At 48.2% G+C, this 18386-nt stretch overlaps 1 protein-coding gene and 1 non-coding gene across 2 annotated transcripts; both read left to right on the top strand.

The window, feature by feature from the left end:
- Nucleotides 1-1606: 1606 nt before the first annotated feature.
- LOC139364656 (cyclin-dependent kinase 12-like) lies at nt 1607-18085 on the top strand. The gene is made up of 14 exons (XM_071101586.1): nt 1607-3633; nt 6671-7372; nt 8071-8250; nt 8481-8620; nt 8977-9147; nt 9251-9440; nt 12094-12150; nt 12933-13034; nt 13343-13420; nt 14177-14293; nt 14419-14550; nt 14788-15011; nt 15207-15650; nt 17526-18085. Exons 1-14 carry the CDS (start codon nt 2375-2377, stop codon nt 17948-17950), a joined length of 4221 nt encoding a protein of 1406 aa, XP_070957687.1. The 5' UTR covers nt 1607-2374; the 3' UTR covers nt 17951-18085.
- On the top strand, nt 7662-7798 carry LOC139365349 (small nucleolar RNA SNORA5). Its single transcript, XR_011626636.1, has one exon. It is a non-coding gene; the product is annotated as a small nucleolar RNA SNORA5 (small nucleolar RNA).
- Nucleotides 18086-18386: the final 301 nt, after the last annotated feature.

The following is an 18386-nucleotide window of genomic DNA, read 5'->3' as shown; positions in this document are numbered from 1 at the left end:
GGTTGGTCGGTCGGTCATGGCAAGAACATCTAGCAACCCAAAGGTTGTGTTCAAATCTAATCACAGACAACTTTATAACTACTTGCTACTTTGCAACTACTTAGCATGTTAGCCAATGCAACGGTTTCATTTTATTAGCTAATGCAAAGGCATAGAACCCAAAGATTGTGTGTTCAAATCTCATCACAGACAACTTTAGCTACTACTTACTACTTTTTTAGCTACTTAGCATGTTAGCTAATGCAAAGGTCTAAAACCCAAAGGTTGTGTGTTAGAATCTCATTACGCACAACTTTAGCATTTTAGCTAATTAGCAACCTTGCAATTACTTTTGGGATGGCAGGTAGCCTAGTGGTTAGAGCGTTGGGCCAGTAACCGAAAGGTTGCTATATCAAATCCCTGAGCTGACAAGGTAAAAATATGTTATTCTGCTCCTGAACAAGGCAGTTAACCCACTGTTCCCAGGCTGTCATTGTAGATAAGAATTTGTTCTTAACTGTCTTGTCTAGTTAAATAACGGATAAATATTTTTTTACTACTCTGAAACTACTTCCCCTAAACCTTTAACCTAAATCATAACCTTAATGTTAACCCCTAGCCTAGCTAACGTAGCCACCTAGATAACATTAGCCAAGTAGCTAACTTTAGCCACAACAAATTGGAAATAGTAACATATCATAGCAAATAGCAAATTCGTAACATATCATAGAAATGGATGATGGACATCCGCAAATTAATACATACCATACTAAATGTAACATATCATATACTAAGTTGAGTGTCCCGGACTTTGTTGACTATGTTACGTCTACCCTTGAGTCCAGGTTGGAAATGGAGGTATCGGTTAGATAATTTTCTATATGTTTCAAGATACAATTATGGATACTTTTTCATAACACAAGTCTCTGATGGTGGAGACCGGTCTACGATAACATTAGTGTTGAAATAAATAAGTTAGTATTTATTTAACATTGGCGTTACTACTAGAAACTGTCTAATGTTGAGCACTGCACTGATTTATTATGGAGCAAAATTAAATAATTATTGAACGTGCTGATACCGCATGGAAGCAACAGTTGGTCTCTGGTTACCATTTCTGTGGTTGTTGGGGTGACACCACTGAGTGTTGTGTTTTTTTTTAGGTGACACCACTGAGTGATAAAAAAAATACATTTGTTTTAAATCGGTTAGTGTCAGTTTGCTATGTTTTGCGTCAGCGGGGTCTCAGTAATCTGTATTTACACATCATAGCTAGCTGTTGGACGGCTGCACAGGGCCACTTTCTGTTTAATTTCTTAATAAAATGTTGACACATTATTCTACCCGTATCGTTTTTGTGTTCCGTATTTTGTTATAAAACTTCTGAAGTTGTTTAAATTATTTACAAGCTAGCTAATGTAGTTGGAAAACAATAATGTTGACTTTCATGGAAAGAAAGTTATATTTAATAGGCCCTCTACAGGTGAAAAATTACGTCTCGCCAAGGGCGGTTGGCGGTGCAGCTCCCTGGATAACGCTTTGGGATAGGCTGTTGCTGAGCTACCATGAAGAATGACAGCCGTCGAGACTTCCGGTACTAGTCATAGGGCGATAACGATAAGAGCGCAGTTGCAGAATTTATAACAGGAGCCACAATGGCGGTTGTCGTCTCTTGACAGGGCTGTGGATGTTATTAAATCCACTATCATCGCCCTAAAGATAGGCCTGGTTGATTCCCAGAGCCATTAAAAATAAACTGGAACAATTACTGCACATGAAAATACTATAATTTCTGATCAATATCAAATTAACAAGAGATAAAATTATATTAAAAGGGACCATGTAAACAGTACCAACCGGGTCAAGTTTTCATTTTGTTCGAGAAACAACATCGGCTGTTAATGACGGCTAACTGTTTGTTTATTGAACTCCAAAACCGTAAATCTAAGGAACAATAACACCTAAACTAAGCTTGGCACCGGACAAGGGAATCTAAAAGAAAAGGGACTTATTTTTTTCTTTCGTTTTTTACCAAACAGCATGCTAGCTACACAGAGCTAGCTAGCCAAATAGACACGGAGAAGAGCGCACAATGCTCCGATTTATTGTTTGGGCCTTTCAGCCAGTTTCTCTAACTAGCTAAATGCACAGGCCTTCATTTTAGTGGCTTTTTTTGGCACTAGCAACCTTTATTTTTCTGATTTGACAAACCATGCTGCCGAACGACTTGGATAATGCGTGAGGACTAAACCTGGGCAGACTCATTTCTATTTGTCGGCTTGCTTAGAACACTGGATCTAATTTTACCGGATTTCGGAGTACTACTCTCCCGTTAATGTATTATCTCGGCTACAGAGGCCCACGCTCGGGAGAGGTTCCGCCGCTGACGTGAGGAATGCCTGGGTCGGATAGACACCATGGGACCAAGAGGAAGCCGGAATCCAACAGTAGCGTTGCCCTGCCACCCCAAACAACGAGCGGCAACAGTGGGCTACACCAGCCCCTGGTCCTGCCTCATACCTCTGCGGGCAACATGACGAGCAAGGACGGTAACCTCCAGTCAAAGTCGTCAGTGCCATCTTCTTCCAAGCGCAAACGGCATAAATCAGCCAAACATGGACGTGAGTCCGAGGTGGCTCAGGGCCCTGGTTTTTCTGCGCTCGCCTCCACAGCGCCTCCTTCCGTTAGCGCCGTGAAGCCGCTGGTAGAATATGACGACATAAGTTCCGATTCGGATACTTTTTCGGACCCGCCTGCTGAGAGAGGGTCTGGGGATCGGTTAGAACCTGTCCCAGATTATAGTAAAGGAGATGGTGGCGGGGCTGTTGGTAGAGATGGTCGGGAACACAAGCACCGACACTCGCGCAAAAAGTCGAAGGATCCCAACAAAGTTAGAGACTCTGGGGAAGGGGGTCAGAGTACCAAGAAAAAAAGCAGCAAAGACCGTGAGAGAGGGAGCTCTGGGAAAGTCAAGGAGAAGGTGGCCTCTCTGTCCTCTGTAGCATCCCTGTCCTCCGGGTCACGTCGTCAGGGTCAGCTGGAGGCTGACTTGGGGCCAAAGCGTGGAGAGTTGCCCCCTTCCTCCCAGGCCCAAACGGCGGCTAGTGTGGGAAGCACCACATCCTCCTCCTCGTCATCTCGCAGCAAGGAGGGTGGCCGCTCTGGGAAGTCTCGTAAGGATAAGCCACAGAAGAGAGAAGGGCTTGAGGGTCGGGGGGATGCAACCGCCAGCCAGAGCACCTCTGCCTCTCAGAAGGTCCGGACAGAGAGGAGCCAACGCAAGTCCTCAAAGAGCCACAAGTCCAGCCCTAAGGGCAAGGGGCAGCCTTCCTCGAGCAGGGGGAGCCCTCGCCGGAAGGTAACAGCCCCTACACAGTCCCCCAGCCCCCCAAGGAGAGGGGGTAATGGAAGCCCCATGGTCGGTAGTTACAGCCAGGAGGTGGACAGCTACCACCACCAGAGACGCAGGCCGGCCCCACAGAGCCCCAGCCCCTACAGGGAGATGTCCAGGCGGAGCAGGCAGAGGTCAGACAGCCCCTACGCCAGCAGGCAGAGGTCTTCCAGCTATGAGCGAGACGACAGCCCCTACTCAAGGAGACGCTCCATCAGTCCCTATGGTAACCGCAGGTCCTCCAGCGCTAGCCCTGTGTCCCGGTGAGTATTCTAGCCTGACCCAGGCACCTTCCATTCAGTTTGCCTCATATACAGATTCACATTTATGCTAGTTGCGTAATTCGTACCAAATCGCACTCTATTCCCTTTATACAGCACTACTTTTGACCAGGCCCCACGAGACTCTGGTCAAAAGTAGTGGACTACAAAGGGAATATGGTGTCATTTGAGACACAGCCTAGTACTAACATGTAGCTATGGACTACTACTAGCCACCCAATCTCAGTCGGTTATTCACTCACTGTATGCATGGCATGCACCTCCACACACAGAGGCATATTCACCAGTGCTGTCTAACACATTGATTCTCACAAATGCCCAATGTGCCTTTTTACAGAGACCCAGTAAGGCCCCAAACGTGGTAATGAACTGTTGTTGTTATTGTTGATGGTCTCATTAGTCATACTGGAACAGGGCCAGGCCACTGACTGTTTCTACTGTTTTTCTACCTCCTTTTGTCTGTGTGCTAAGGAGGTGCTTGTACTGTGTGTTTGATAAAGCAGCAATATGTATTTTTTGGGGGCGACCTGACCAAATTCACATAGAAATGTGAGTTATAGATCTGCCATTCTCATTGAAAGTAAGTTTAGGAAGCAGTAGATGCGTTCTATGTGTGCTATTTCTATGCTTCCTGTAAAGTTTTGTTTTTGCGTCTTTTACTTTCGGTTTTGTACACCGGCTTCAAACAGCTGAAAATACAATATTTTGGGTTATAGACAATATTTCACAGCGAGTTTAGTTGGTACAATGATGCATTGCTTGTTTAGTCACAAACTGAAATTAGGAGAACTATTAGAATTTTAGCAAACAGGAAATGGCAGAGAGATTTCTGCATATTGCACCTTTTTAAATCGTAAGTGGTCGAGACAGCGCTTTAGACAGCTGAGGTTGAGCCATGGGTGACAGACAGTACCTGCAGCTTCCTCTCCTGTGCTCCTAGCCTCAGGGTGTTGGAATGGGAATGGCTAGGCCAGGTTGCAGTGTCCTGTATAGGCTATTTAAAACTATGGTCAGGGAAGAGACATTGATTCTATGTTCAGATGTGTCTGTGTGACATGCAGGGCTGTTTCTGCCAGGGAGTTGTTGCCTCTTGCCATGTGGTGTAGAGGGGGAAGGGAAACCTATGGAAGTCAGGTGAGGCATCACATTGGGTTCAGACAGACACAGGCAAGGCCTGTGCTCCAGTCTAGGGAAACCCTATGAGGAGCTGTGGTGGTCTTTGGAGCAGGAGAGGGCATAAATTGGGGGATAGACTACACTAGCCAGACAGCGGGGTGATGGTAGCTCTCCAGGGACAGGGTTAGAGAGCCTTGGGTTAGGCTGTTGACATTCAGCCATTTTGATTTTGTGTTGCGTCAGAGAGTGGACCTTGAGCTTCTGTTGGAGGGAGGGGGCATAGCTGTACGATAAAACTAGGCCCTCCATAGTGATCGTTAAAAAGTTCTCTGCTGTCAGTAGACTGTTGAAAGATGCTGCTGGTGAATCATGTTGGTGTAGTCTTTTTATTTCTTTTTATTTTATTTGAACCTTTATTTAACTAGGCAAGTCAGTTAAGAACAAATTCTTATTTACAATGACGGCCTACCCTGGCCAAACCTTAACCCGGATGACACTGGGCCAATTGTGCACCGCACTACGGGACTCCCAATCACGTCCGGTTGTGATACAGCCTGGAATCGAACCAGGGTCTGTAGTGACACCTCTAGCACTGAGATTCAGTACCTTAGACCGCTGCATCCCTCGGGTGCCAGTCAAGCCTGTATCTAACTGTAGGCTATTTGTTTAGTCTAGCTAATTAACTTCAATGTCCCAGTTATTAACTTATAATAATCAAATTTTAGATTTAGTTTGTAGACTATTATAAGTCTTCATGCTCAGGGACATGTTCACTTGCTACTAGTTAATTTGTTTTCCTAACCTTCAAACAAATGATTGAATCTGAATGTTGTCTCCGCAGTCAAAGGGATACTTAATTATTTTCATCAGTGCCATCTTCTTCCAAGTGCCCTTTATGAGGCCGTCATTGTAAATAAGAATTTGTTCTTAACTGATTTCTGATCTCAAATAAAAATCTACTTCCCAAGAGTCAGATCAACTTGTGGATACCATTTTTATGTCTGCATGCAGTTTGAAGGAAGTTGCCAACTAGCGCTAGATGAATTGCTAACTAGTTAGCATTGTCTCGCAAAACTACCTCGATCTTCCTTCATACTGGACACAAAGATAATGGTATTGATGAGTTTATCTCACTCTGCCAAAATCCCAAAGTATCCCTTTAAGTATGTTCAGAATCTTCGTACTTTTCATACTTACGTCTCCCACATTTGAATAAGGGTTACTTTGATGGTTATCAAAAGTATGTATGGTGATGAGGTGTCTGAATTTGGCCTAATGCCAGAGGAATGTTGAGGTTAACTCACAAGACAGTAGACTTCCGGAGGACGTTTGTACACACATTGGCTACTTTAAGTTCAGACTAAAGCAAAGGTTGTTCCCCTGACTGACCTAATTGTATGTTTGTATGCTGACTAAGGGAATGGGAAGTGTAGCTTATATGGAAGGAGACACCGCACACTGACCACATTTACACATAACTCATTTTATCTTAGCAAATAGCACTCCCTCCCTAAACTTGCCTCTAACTGAGCTTGAATCAGGGTCCTGCCTCACCAACACACGTGACTGCCAGTTGACCACTTACAAACCAGTTGTTATAGAAAAGGATCCAATTCCATAGCACAATTGGTGAAATGCCAAGCTAGCTGTGGAGTGAGCTTGCCGCATGGCCTTATCTCATTATATAAACATAACACACGTTTGGTAGTTATCATCTGCAATGACGTGCCATTTGTTGTTTTTATAAACACCTTAATACACAAGTGCACAATGCCCCAGTAATGTCAAATGGCCTCCCTTCGAGTTCCTCTTTCTTGGTGCTCACTCCCAACTTAGAGAGAGAGAGAGAACTTGCAGCCAACAAGGAATTATTGTTTTCCTAACATCTTCCCTCTCTCTCCAGGCGCTCAGTTCGCTCCCGGAGCCGCTCGCCTCCTTTCTCCTCTTCCCGTCGCTCCTCCTCTCGCTCTCGCAACAAGAAGCATTCGTCCTCTGCCGGGGGAGGCGGGTCTCACAGCAGCCGGCCCACCAGCCGCTCCCCACCCTCCTCCCGCCTGCCACTCAACTCCAGCCTGGGGGCGGAGCTTAGCCGGAGGAAGAAGGAGCGCCAGGCTGCGGTGGCTGCAGCTCGCCCCCCCTCCCCTCCACCTTCCTCACGCAAGACCAAGGGGTCCACCTCACGCCCCCCTAAAGCTGAGCCTGAGAGAGTACCTGAGAGAGAGACTGTCCAAGCCGCGGACCTCCAGCCTCCACCCAGTGCACCCCAGCCCCGGGACACTCTTGTTGGGGAAGAACACGGCTCTGCATCTCCACCCTTCTCATCTCCTGCTCCCCCTCTGCCCCCCGGTCAGACGACCCCACTACCTCCACCTCCTCTGCCCTCCACCCCTGTCACCCAACTTCAGCCACCTACACCCCAGGGCCAGACTGAGACCATCCTCGCACCCTCCACAGCCCTCTCCTCCTCCTCATTGTCGTCTCCCCAGTCCAAATCTCCTGCCCCCATGCCCACTCGCAGCCCTGCTCGCCTGACACCCATCCACAAGACCTCCACTCTGCCCCCCCTGCCTTTACCACCCATGCTAGTGGGAGACTGCCAGGACAGGTAAGCCATGAAACGTGCATACACACACACACAACTATCCTCTTCCCAGTCCTGTTGCTTGGCAAACGTGTAGTCATCAACAGAACAGTCGTTAGGCCTTTACTGTAGGCTCAGGTTTCCCCCAACAGTCAGTCTCTCTGAAACACACACCTGCCTGCAGTACAGTACTGGAATTCTGAACAGACTAACTGAATGCTCTGTAGGCGATGGTTTAGCTGCCATCAGACCGTGACTACGTCAAGTAGTCAAAGCAGGCCTACGTGGGACTTCAAAATCATTACTAACTCCTTGCAGCCTTGTCAAATTCAGTGCTTCCTCTACAGTGGACTGCGCTGGCCAAAATGGCTGCTGAGGTGAAACTGTAGTTCATGGGCCCCACATCCCTTTGTCATGGTAGTTGGGGATACATTTGTGCCACAGACATATAAGGAAAAGAAAATCCAAACTCATGAAATGTTATTTTTCTCTCCTTCCTTCTCTACCTTCAATCTCTCGCGCTCTCTTTTTCTCTCCTTCCTTCTCTACCTTCAATCTCTCGCACTCTCTTTTTCTCTCCTTCCTTCTCTACCTTCAATCTCTCGCGCTCTCTTTTTCTCTCCTTCCTTCTCTACCTTCAATCTCTCGCGCTCTCTTTTTCTCTCCTTCCTTCTCTACCTTCAATCTCTCGCGCTCTCCTTTTCTCTCTCTCCCTCCATCAGTCCGAAGAAGTCCACTCCTCCTCAGAGGTCTTCCAGGAAGGAGAAAGAGGTGCGGAATCGGCCGTCTCTGATCGACCTCCCGCTGCCCCCCACGCTGGCCGGAGGAGACCCCTCTCCCCCTCAGTCCCCCGTCTACAGAGCTCCACCTCCGCCCCAGTCCGCTCTCAAGAAGAGACCAAAGTGAGTTCCTATCTGCTCAACCTAACCTACCCTTCTCCTCCTCATCAATCACCTCAAACCACCTCTCTACACTCCTCTTTTCCACAGCCCTCCTCTCCCACCGCAGCCTATTTCCTTTCAATAGAAAGGGAAAAAAAATAAGCATAAGATAGTACAAAGTTATCATCAAGGGCTTATTCCGTGAGGTAAAACATTTCCTAATAGCAAGTCTCCTCGGCTCTCCTGTCTAGGTTTTGCTGTCCACGCTATGGCGAACGCAAACAGACACAGAGCGACTGGGGCAAACGCTGCGTGGACAAGTTTGACATCATCGGCATTATCGGGGAGGGCACCTACGGCCAGGTGTACAAGGCCAAGGACAAAGACACCGGTGAGAGCCCCGTGTGTCGCCCTTTCACTGGCATACCTGTGTTTTCGTTGTTCTTGAGAGAGGCTCAAAGGATCCCCACGCCTGCAGTATGTGTGTATGCCACGGGGTGTTGTGACTGATCTCGCCTCCCCATGTCCCCTTTGCTCCAGCCTCTCTATGCGTGTCTTTCAGAGGAGTTTGAAATTAAGCAGAAGACACATTTCCGTTGGGCGTCCGTGTACATTGGACAAATGTGTTTTTTATTCAGCTTCTGATCAGGACAATCGACAGAGTTGCTACCATAAAACGGACGTTTTCATCCACCCTCTTACATTGGACAGTGACTTAATGTTCATGTTGTTCTACCTGCCCTCCAGGTGAGCTGGTGGCTCTGAAGAAGGTGCGTCTGGACAATGAGAAGGAGGGCTTCCCGATCACGGCCATCCGAGAGATCAAGATCCTCCGCCAGCTCAACCACCGCAGCGTGGTCAACATGAAGGAGATCGTCACAGACAAACAGGACGCACTGGACTTCAAGAAGGACAAAGGTGTGTGTGTGTGTGTGTGTGTGTGGGGGGGTTGTGCTTGGTGTATGTCTGTGCCTGTATGCGTGTGTATGCGGATCATCCTTACCCCTGCCTGTCCCGTCAGGTGCCTTCTACCTGGTGTTTGAGTACATGGATCATGACCTGATGGGTCTGCTGGAGTCGGGGCTGTGTCAGTTCTCCCAGGAACACGTGAGGAGCTTCATGAGACAGCTGATGGAGGGGCTGGACTACTGCCACAAGAAGAACTTCCTGCACAGAGACATCAAGTGCTCCAACATACTGCTCAACAACAGGTACTAGTGTAGCATGGTAATATCACGGTACCAAAACATCATGGCACTTATGATACCAACATTTTAACATACCGTTGTACCGTTTCCTATGAGACTACGAAGTCTTTCAGCCCTACCGATCTAATGAACCCGCTGCCTGTTAGAAAATATTTATAAAGTCAGTTTGGTTTATAAAGTCGGTTTGGTTTATAAAGTCGGTTTGGTTTATAAAGTCGGTTGAATTGAAGCACCAGCCACTAGTCTCTTGTATGCACAGGTCCAATAATGTCCACTTCACTTTTGTGCGCTTATCACGTATGGCGGCTATAATCAGCCAGCTGCATCCCCTACCAGCCCTCTCTCACCTGCTTCTCTCAGCATCCCCTACCAGCCCTCTCTCACCTGCTTCTCTCAGCATCCCCTACCAGCCCTCACTCACCTGCTTCTCTCAGCATCCCCTACCAGCCCTCACTCACCTGCTTCTCTCAGCATCCCCTACCAGCCCTCACTCACCTGCTTCTCTCAGCATCCCCTACCAGCCCTCACTCACCTGCTTCTCTCAGCATCCCCTACCAGCCCTCTCTCACCTGCTTCTCTCAGCATCCCCTACCCAGCCCTCTCTCACCTGCTTCTCTCAGCATCCCCTACCAGCCCTCACTCACCTGCTTCTCTCAGCATCCCCTACCAGCCCTCACTCACCTGCTTCTCTCAGAATCCCCTACCAGCCCTCACTCACCTGCTTCTCTCAGCATCCCCTACCAGCCCTCACTCACCTGCTTCTCTCAGAATCCCCTACCAGCCCTCACTCACCTGCTTCTCTCAGCATCCCCTACCAGCCCTCACTCACCTGCTTCTCTCAGCATCCCCTACCAGTCCTCACTCACCTGCTTCTCTCAGCATCCCCTACCTGCTTCTCTCTCCATCCCCTCTTCATGCTCATCTATTCTTCCATTATTTTTTCAAATATAATTTAGCCGTGATGGCGAGCGTGGATGCAGACCCCGATGGCTTCTGTTAGATTTGTACGTGTGTTACATTGGTGCAGCGCTCAGTTCAAGCAATGTTGATACATTGTATCATTTCGTCGCCTGTTCCAACCAAGAACATAGGCCAGTCAGAGTAGACTTTGCGAGTTCACTGTCATACAGCCTCTGAGTGTCAGAGAGGGGTAATGGAGCACCGCGTCACGACAGGCATGCTTTGCAGCAAAGAAAACGGCTTGTCTCTAGCCTAAACTGCAACAACAACAAAACATCTGAGCAATATTACCGGAGATAACTTGTTGTCTTTCTAGCGGGATTCGTGCGCATTAGATATAATTTCACAAACCATGTCGCGGGTAGTTTTTTAAAACGAATCCGAGGTCGCTAACTTTGTTCAGTCATGTTACCTAGCTAGCTAACAATCTGGTAACTTGACAGTAGCTTTAGGCTAATTTGATTGGCACAGGAAGAACGGAGAAGGGGCTGCTACTCATGAGATGTGCTTCAAAGCTAGATTCATAGAGGTAAGCCTAAACTATATCAAATGTCTCTTTCTGGGGCTCCTTAAATTGTGTTTGGTGCCTAACGTTTTAAGTTGGGAGACGGCGTGTGTGAGGGACTGTGTCTGTGTTAACTGAAGAGTAAATGTGTCGTGCAGTGCTTTCCCCTTACTGCTACAATGCCATGCAGACCATTCCTCCAGCCAAATCACAGGTAGGGCCTTTGCAAATATGAGCAAATCAGCCATTCTATGCAGTTAAATGCACTGCGTTGTATTGAGTAGAAGTGTGAATTTCAGTGACAGGTTCTTTGCGTAGCACGTGCGCAGAACATTTAGGAAACGGGAACAAGCGTCCGGGAGACGGGGCAAACAGGATGCTAGGCCACTGATTTCCCCCCTCGTATAGTATCATTAGTTAAATGTTGGTGTCGTGACAACACTAATAGGTTCAGAAGGAGGGAAGGAACAGTGTTTTTTTTCAACCCCTGGTCCAGCAACATCTCACCCCTGGTCCATGGGCCGGTCCGTGAGATGTTGCTGGCTGGTCGCTGAGATGGTTCACTGTCCATTTGAAATGATACACTTCCACAGTGCTAGTTTTAAAGGTAGACTCAACGAGAAGACAGGCAGCACCGTGAGATGAGTCAAGACTTCCCCGTCACACAGAGTATCTCTGCACCTCACGCTGCTACACCGTGGTATCTACGGGACCAAAACAGCGGCCGAGTTCAGCCTCGCGCGTCAACGCTCTTAGTTGTCGTGGGACTTGACAACAGCTACGTCACCTCGCTGAGTCTACCTTTTAATGTAAGCAGTTCCCCAAGGAGGGAAAAGCATAGCTTTGTCGGTCCCTGGTATAAACAATGGACCCACTAACCTAGAATGTTATGGTAATGGCAACGGTAGTAGTTTGTGTGGTTTGAGTAGTGAACACAGGGAGTTGTTTGAAATGATTGTTGTAGCTATAGTAGGGTTGGGTTTTCCCCTTTTTGACTGGTGCTTCTTTCAATGTGCAACGTTTCCTTCATGGGAATTCAAATGCTCTTTCCTCTGCCTCGCTGTTGTGATTGAATTATTCACTTCTGTAGTTAGGGTTGTGTAAGGTAACAGCTGTAGAAATGCAATAAGTTGTGTTGTTATTGAGTTTGATTCTCTGTCTCTAACTTCTTTTATCTCTCTCCTCGCGCAGTGGTCAGATCAAACTGGCTGACTTTGGTTTGGCCCGCCTCTACAACTCGGAGGAAAGGTGAGATACTTGGATTTTTTCAAGTTGCTTCGGCGCAACGGTGACATCATCATAAAGTCAGAGGTCCTTCCTGTCCCTGGTTCAAACCTTTTTAAACTGACCCTCACACTGGCCTTTTCTCATTTGGGTAAAAAGCCCTGTCCTCCACCCTCTCACCTCTGTCCGACGACCTCTGTGACACGGGAAATTTCAATTTGTAAGTAGGCGACCGGAACAGTGTCCTTCCCTCCTTGATAGCCACCTTTCATGAGGATAGTCATGTGTATCCTACCAGAGTCCTTCACGGAGGTTTTGATACCTGCCACACCCTCTTTAAATCCACTTTTGTTTTGTTGGAGGAGAAAAGCATGCACACAAACAACATGCTACTTCATTTAGTTGATCACTTTACACATTTATTTTGGGATCCACCAATGTAAACCTAATTTGCCTCATGATCTGTGAGTGGAGGAGTCTCATTTCATACAAGCACATTTTCATCCACGCTCCCTCACCTCTCCTCGATTACCTTTGACCTTCAAAAGAAAGCGAGAGAAGACGGAGGAGAGAGGACGCTGGAGTTGAGCAAATCCAATTGAGAAAAGGCAGTCTGAATGAAAACACCTATCTATTCCAATGATTCCCCACTTGGTGGTGCTGTGTCCTGTATAAAGAGGTTCTCCCTCCGTCAGCCCATTGTTGAGCGATGCATTGTGGGTGTTTGGGCACTGGAGGGCAGAGTAGAGGTACTGGTACTGTATCTGCGTGTTCTATCTGAATGTTCCCTTCCCTGCTCTCTCCAGTCGACCCTACACTAATAAAGTAATCACGCTATGGTACCGTCCCCCTGAGCTCCTCCTGGGAGAGGAGAGGTACTCTCCAGCCATCGACGTCTGGAGCTGCGGGTTAGTACACACACACACACAGCTCAGCGCGACTCACCCACACACTGCCATCTACCTGGACACATTTCATTCACACACATTCTCCAATCAAACTTCCTATGTAGGAAAACAGATTGCACTTACCTTGTTTTTCCACATGGTGTCACTATAAAACTGATATATCATTTTGACTGAAGTAGTCGGAGCTCTAAACCTAAGGACTGGCAATGAATTATCACTCTTAACAAATCCTAACTCAAGATTGGTAAATCCTTAATTTAAATTTTTATGTGAGTTATCAACATTGTCCATTGAATGTTTGTGCACAGGTGTATTCTGGGAGAACTGTTCACCAAGAAGCCCATCTTCCAGGCCAATCAGGAGCTGCTGCAGTTAGAGTTGATCAGGTATGCTGGTGTTGCCCCCTGCTGCCTGGAAGACTGCATTGCCACGTTAAAATCCTGTCTGACATGGCAACCTATTTCTTATATAGCAGCCATACTCAACAGGCAGACCGCAGTCCAGACCCAGAATGGGGTCAATACGGACAGCGGGTCCTGACTTTCTTTTGTTTTTTGGAACCTACTGCTGTTGAGTGTGACTTCTAAATTTGGAAGGGCATGGTTTCCTCTGTCATTCACTGACCGATCTTAAATAGCTGTTTTTAACTTGTCATAAATGTCCAGTTGATGTCAACTAGAGAGGTAAGTTGACCCAGCTACCTAAATCTTGTAGTTATCATGGCCAAATGATGTGCCCGGGGGCCTCGACCCACATTGGTCCCCCATTTTAGATTTTATTGAGCCACGCGAGTATCATATGAACACACATAAGAAATGGCAAAATGTGTAAAATTGCAGGAAATTAGTATGTTCTCTTCGCCAACAAGAGGCGTGTGAACCATTTCGGGTCGTATGGGTTTTGAGGTTGGGGTTTGTTACTACGCTGATAAATGGCTGCCCATCTGGACCTTTGCCGCCTAGGAAATTTGTGGGACTGGACCCTCTCAAATAGTAGTTGAATACCCCTGCTATATAGTGGACTACTTTTGACCAGAGCTCTAAGGGCCTCGGTCAACAGCATTGCATATGTAGGGAATAGGCTCCAATCTGGGATACAGTCCATGTTTACCACAGCTCTAACTCTCTCCCTCTCTGTCTCAGTCGTCTGTGTGGGAGCCCGTGTCCCGCTGCCTGGCCTGACGTCATCAAGCTGCCCTACTTCAACACCATGAAGCCCAAGAAACAGTACCGCCGACGGCTGCGCGAGGAGTTTGCCTTGTACGTAACATGACATGCACACCACGGGATTTTCTAGTCCTTTCATCAATCTGATAGTTGTGTCAGTACATCAGTTGTTGATGCTATTTGTTTGACTCGCACGCTCTCATCTCTCTCTCTGTCAGTCTGCCTGCTCAGGCCCTGGACCTGCTGGACCGCATGCTGACCCTTGACCCTGCGCGGCGCTGCACGGCCGAACAGGCCCTCAATAGTGACTTCCTGTGTAACGTGGAGCCCAGCAAGATGTCCCCGCCCAAGTGAGGACCTCGTCTTTGCCCTGTCCTTTCCTGGGCCCATTACATCTAGAGAACAACCTCAAACTATCCACCACCATACTCCCAAACCCTTATTGCTTTCTTTCTGTCACACCCAACACCCCTCTTCGCTTTATATCCCATACACTTACCTTTAGCCTTTCTTTCTGTTTTTCTCCCTCATACTTTCATCACCCTGTTTTTGCCTCTTTATCATACTCTCTCCCTCTCTCTCTCCAGTCTCCCTCACTGGCAGGACTGCCACGAGCTGTGGAGTAAGAAACGGAGGCGCCAGCGTCAGAGCGGGCTGCCCGAGGATGTGCCTGTGCCCAAAGTGCCCCGTAAGGACCCCTCGGGGGCTTCCAGTGGAGAGAACAGCCGGCCCCAAGCCAGCCCAGCTGGAGCCCCGCCCCCTCCGCCGGGAAGACCACCACCCTCAGCCATCTCTGCCAATGAGCTAGCAGGTCAGGCAGAAACAGTAGTCACAGTTTGCTACTATAGAAGAACATGCCCCTATCCAAATGTCTCCTTGGTTAGATAGTGGCTGCACAGGTAGACAAAAGTTGTTGTAAGTCTATAATGTGAACGCATGTTGTCTCCATACGCTCTCAGCAGGCTGCTGTCTACAGTATGTGTAAACATTGTCTCTCTCCCATCAGGCCTGGGTGCTGCGGCGGAGCAGCTGAACCAGACAGAGCTGGCTGTACTGTTGAACCTGCTGCAGAGACAGACAGACCTCAGCCTGCCTCAGATGGCCCAGCTCCTCAACGTCTCCTCCAACCCAGAGAGCCAGCAGCAGCTAGAGACCCTTAGCCAGTCCCTGTCTGCCCTGACCGAGGCCTCCCACCACCGGGGGGCCTCAGAGGACCAGGGTCCGGCTAGGCCCCAGCCCCCTGAACCTCCCCCAGAGCCTCAGGAGCCCTCCCCGCACCACAGCGAGCCGCCCCTCAGCCAGGATGACCAGACCAACCTCCTGGCCCTCCTATTGGGCCAGCTCATCAAGCCGCAGGCCGAGGGGGCGGAGCAAGGCGACGAGAGCAATGGCGTCCAATCAGAGGAGGCGGTGACTCGCGGTTCGTCAGCCTCCACTGCTGACCGCAAGGGCAAGTCTGGGTTCAGTCTCTAGGGGGAGGGGCAAAGAGCACTGGGTCAGGGGATCTCACAGGAGACTGGTGGACGATCTTGTCATGGTGCGGATCTTGTCGTCCAATTATTTTCCCGCTTACCATAAAGCCGTTGTAAATGACTTTATAAACGAGCTGATGAGATGAAAGATCTTAACTAAATGGCAAATCGAAAGAAAGATTCCACGGTTACTTTGAATATTTTTTGAGGAAGTTTTATGTTGTCTAGACCCACCACCTCTCCCTCCTCCTCTCACCAACAGTTTCACCCCCATCCACCTTTTGTCTGTCTCACCCGTCTCCTACTTCCAAAGGCTACTTTCACCCACTCAGTCACACATAGGTGGAAACATACCATACATGAAGTTGGCAAGTCCTCAAGATGTCTGACCAGAGTGGCTTCGGACGGCCCAGGTCACATGGACTGGGCTTTGGGCACAAGGACTTTTCTCATTGGTGTGAATGTAAACTAAGAGAAGGTTTGTAGTTTTACAGCGTTAGAAAGACAATGGTTCCCACTGCACTCTCCCCTTCACCCTTTCACTCCTGCCCCTCTTTATCACCCTGTTTTCTTTTCCCATTCCCTCTTTCTCTCTCATTTCTCCATTTGTTAAAGCAGGTTTCTTGGATTGTTCTTCTTTCCATAAAAATATATTGATTCAAAACCAGTCTGTAATGTCCACATTTTTATGAAGAAAGTCTAATAAATTATCAAGCAAAAATAAAGGTTTTGAACCTTAGACTTCACCTGCATGTCCTTCATTTAACTTTTATTTAAAATCACACATTTTAAATGTTATGTTTGTATGTTGTCTTTTACATTAGTCCTCGCAATCATCCAACGCTAGTAAAGCGTTCTCCTCTGTAGTCTGTATCCGTAGTCACCCTACTGTTGTCACTTAACGCAACAACCCTGTTGCCTAGGAAACAACTGTAGCAGCAGTGTTTCCCGGTAGCCATGGCAGCAGACTGAGAAGGCATCTCTCTCTGTCTCAGCTTTATGCACCTCTCCCCCTCCCCAAACTTCAGGTTTTACCCCTCCCTATCCATAATAACCCATGCTCGTATTGTTGTTGAAATATAACTGAGTGTCTGTCAGGGTTGAACAAACCCTAAGGTGAGCATTCCCCTCTACTATGTAAAGTGCTTTGGGTGTCTCGAAAAGCGCTATATTGGTCCAATCAATTATTATTGTTGTAAACCCCCCCCCACCCCCACCCCCCCCATGTCCTGCGTCTTTCTTTTGTTGTTCACATACGTGTGTGTGAATAAATGTTATGTTGATTATTTAGGTCACCGTGAGGTCTTTTGATATTCCATCATCTCTCAACATTCTGACTTGTCTGTCAACATAAAAAAAAAAATTGGTACACTTTAAACACCTACGTAAGAATTTTATGACATACCATGAACCGAGAGGGGAGGAATTACGTAGGTGGCACAATTCCAGCCTAGTTTTGAGAATGAACATTTATCATATTCACAATTGTGGTATTTAGTAGCATTATCAACCCGTGACCGCTACACATTTTACTCATCCAATTCTACAGTAGCCTATTGAAAACATTTATCCAACTGAAACGATATTGTTGACTGGATGGTGAGGATCCAGCGGTAGGAATGGTACATGATCTCCCTCTGCTGGCCACGGTGGGAGATACAGCTCTACGTTGTCTAGACCCCACTCACAAACACTTACCTGGGACATTTCACTAAAGGGAATTGAATAAAAATGTGTCTGTAGTGTAGATGGCACAAATGTCCAGGTGAAATCTCACTGTAACTGTGTGTGCTTTTGTGTTTCTTGTAAATATATCCGATTGACTGTCTTGTTTTCTCTGACTCCCCCCTCAGACTGTGCAGTCACCAAGCGGAAGCAGCAGATTGGAACAAATCAGGTCCCTCCATCCTCCGAGCGACGTCCCCCCTCTCCGCCTGGCCCTCCACCCTCAGCCCTCCTCTCTCCTGGCCAGCAGCAGCCCAGCTCTGAAGCCCTGCCCGGGCCCGGCCAGGACATCTGCCCGGCGGTGGCAGCCGCCCTGCTGCAGCTCATCTCCCAACAGGACCCAGAGGCTGGGGCCCCCCAGCGCAGCAGGGACCACTCCCCCGCCGTGGGCACCCCTGTCCGGGGACAGCCACCCCCTGCCTGGATGACTGACTCCCCTAAACCATCCCCTGCCAGAGAGCCTCCTACTGGCATGGAACCCACTGCCTCTGCTATCCCAGCACAGTTCCCCAAGGACCAGGACCTCCGCTTTGCCCACAGGACCGCTCGCTGATCCTGGGTGGGCCTGTTTAGAGACCTGGGGTAGAGTGGACCGACCTACAGGGACAGGAGCCAGGGACTCCTACTCTACTGATAATGATGATACTATAGACCAGTCTCTCTAGGTGGGAACAGAAGAGCAGCTCACCTGAGCAGGTTGTGTATATTGGAAGATGTGAGGTAGATGGCTGTGAGATTGTTAGTCTGGAGAAAAGAGCAGGTCTTTGGGTCTAGATATTTGGAGGATGTTATTGTGAAGATGCCAGTGTTGGTTTGGCTAAAGGACAAACTAAGCCCCACTCTAGACAGACAGACAGACAGACAGACAGACTGGGGTTGGGCCTTGGTGAGGGTTCTAGACCTGGGGGTGTGACAAAGTTCCACACCCTTCAATCACTAACACTGCCCCTCCTCCTCGACCTCCTGACTTGCTGAAGAAGTTGGTTCCA

Source organism: Oncorhynchus clarkii, chromosome 13, assembly GCF_045791955.1.
Source record: "Oncorhynchus clarkii lewisi isolate Uvic-CL-2024 chromosome 13, UVic_Ocla_1.0, whole genome shotgun sequence".
NCBI lineage: Eukaryota > Metazoa > Chordata > Actinopteri > Salmoniformes > Salmonidae > Oncorhynchus > Oncorhynchus clarkii.
Note: the sequence above shows the minus strand (reverse complement) of the source record. Positions and strands in the feature narration are given on the sequence as shown.

Coding starts and splice junctions, on each gene's coding strand:
- LOC139364656 (XM_071101586.1), top strand. CDS start 2,375: ATGCCTGGGTCGGATAGACACCATGGGACCAAGAGGAAGCCGGAATCC. Junction 7,373..8,070: donor GTGGGAGACTGCCAGGACAG/GTAAGCCATGAA, acceptor TCCCTCCATCAG/TCCGAAGAAGTCCACTCCTC. Junction 13,421..14,176: donor CTGCAGTTAGAGTTGATCAG/GTATGCTGGTGT, acceptor TCTCTGTCTCAG/TCGTCTGTGTGGGAGCCCGT.